At 65.1% G+C, this 1,560-nt stretch overlaps 1 protein-coding gene across 1 annotated transcript in view; it reads left to right on the plus strand.

The window, feature by feature from the left end:
* Window positions 1-1,560, plus strand: part of ANKRD24 (ankyrin repeat domain 24) — a gene marked incomplete at its 3' end in the record, with an annotated part of 6,887 nt that overhangs the window by 4,267 nt on the left and 1,060 nt on the right. The window contains exons 8-11 of the mRNA XM_009323505.1: window positions 17-204; window positions 793-821; window positions 979-1,071; window positions 1,151-1,184. Of these exons, the coding sequence (XP_009321780.1) occupies window positions 17-204; window positions 793-821; window positions 979-1,071; window positions 1,151-1,184 (344 nt within the window). The remainder of the gene's footprint in view (window positions 1-16; window positions 205-792; window positions 822-978; window positions 1,072-1,150; window positions 1,185-1,560) is intronic.

The following is a 1,560-nucleotide window of genomic DNA, read 5'->3' on the forward strand; positions in this document are numbered from 1 at the left end:
TCACCACTCTGCTGAGGACAGCCTTGATGCTGGCCTGCGAGAACGGCAGCGTGGAGACGGTGGAGGTGCTTGTCAACGCCGGTGCCCGGGTGGCCGTGGTGGACTCCACAGGTCACGATGCCGTGCACTACAGCCTGGCCACGGGCAACGCTCTCATCCAGCACTTCCTGCAAGAGGCTGCTCAGCGCCGGTCCTGGGCCAGCGGTAAGGCGGCCGTGCCGCCCCTTGTCCGCAGGGCATGGACCCACGGGGGTGTTGTCACCCTGCAGGGTGCTTTGGGGCGGGGATGTCTAACCCATGGCTGGAAGAGGCTGGGGGGCACATGCCCCCTTTTCCCACGCGCTGGGGGTGCCTTCGCCCATGCTGTCACCAGCCGAGGGCTGGGAGGTGGTGCTGGTTGCCCGTCTCAGTGTCTGAACAGGCTTGCACACACATGTTCACACGTGTTTGCAAGCGTGGGGGTATAAGTGCACGTGTGTATCAGCAAGTGTGTTTGTACGTGTGTCTGCGTGTGCGTGACTGCGTGCATATGTCTCCCCGTGTCTGCGCACGTGGGTGCATCCCTGCAATTACACATCCACGTATATCCCCGTATTTATCTGTCTGCGTGTGTGCCCCTTGTACGCACACATGCCCCCCTGCGTACACGTGTGTGTGTACCCCCTGAGTGCCCACCCCTGTATGAGCACATTCAGGGATGCCCCTGCACCCCGGTGGGCTCTGCCTGCTGTGCCCACCCCTACGATCCCCTAAACCTCCCCAATTTCTCTTTCCTCCCGCTCTGCCCCGCAGAAGAGGAGTCAACTGAGCAGACGTCCCAGGTAAGGGCCTGCCTGGCTGCCCACCTCTTATCAGGGCTGGCCCCAGCCCCTGGGTGGGGGTCCCCAGGAGCCCCAGGGCTCTCTAAGGTGACGACGGGTCAGGAAGGAGGGAGGCCACTTTAGATGTGATGTCCCCTCTGCCCTGGTGTCTCCACAGACGTCTTCGCCCAGCCAGTCATCCATCAGGGAGAAGAGCAGCACCCCGAGGAAGAGGAAAGCCCCTCTGCCTCCCCTGGGCACCCCCAGCCAGGTGAGAGAGGGGTCCCCCTCAGCTCCACGTCTGCACCCGGCTTGGCAGGCACAGGGTAGCCGAACCATGGCCTGCTCAGGCAAACTTCTCCAGCTTTGCCCGTGCCGGGGGCTGTGCGGGGGCCCTCCTCCCTGCAGCGTGGGTGATGCTCAGGAGCTGGCCTGAGCTGCAACAGAGGCTTTGTCCCCACTCCCGGGGTGCATGCAGCACCCCAGGCCCTGAGCCCCTGCTGTTGGCAGGGCGGGAGCTATCAGCCCCTTTCTCTCCACCCCGCAGGCCCAAAACACCCCTCTCCCGGGGGGTTGTGCTGGCGTCGGGGGGTCCGTGCCCTGCCGGAGTCTTTCCTTCTCTCTCTGCTGTCAGAAAGCACCCTGCGTACCCCGGACCGTGGCTCGCCCATGGGGGCACGTGGTGCCCGGAGCCTGGCTGGGCTCAGCCTGCCACAGCCCCCCTGCTGAGGATGGGCAGGAGGGGGCCGCCAGCGGGGCG

The sequence above is a fragment of the Pygoscelis adeliae genome, unplaced genomic scaffold (assembly GCF_000699105.1).
Source record: "Pygoscelis adeliae isolate BGI_AS28 unplaced genomic scaffold, ASM69910v1 Scaffold590, whole genome shotgun sequence".
Lineage (NCBI taxonomy): Eukaryota > Metazoa > Chordata > Aves > Sphenisciformes > Spheniscidae > Pygoscelis > Pygoscelis adeliae.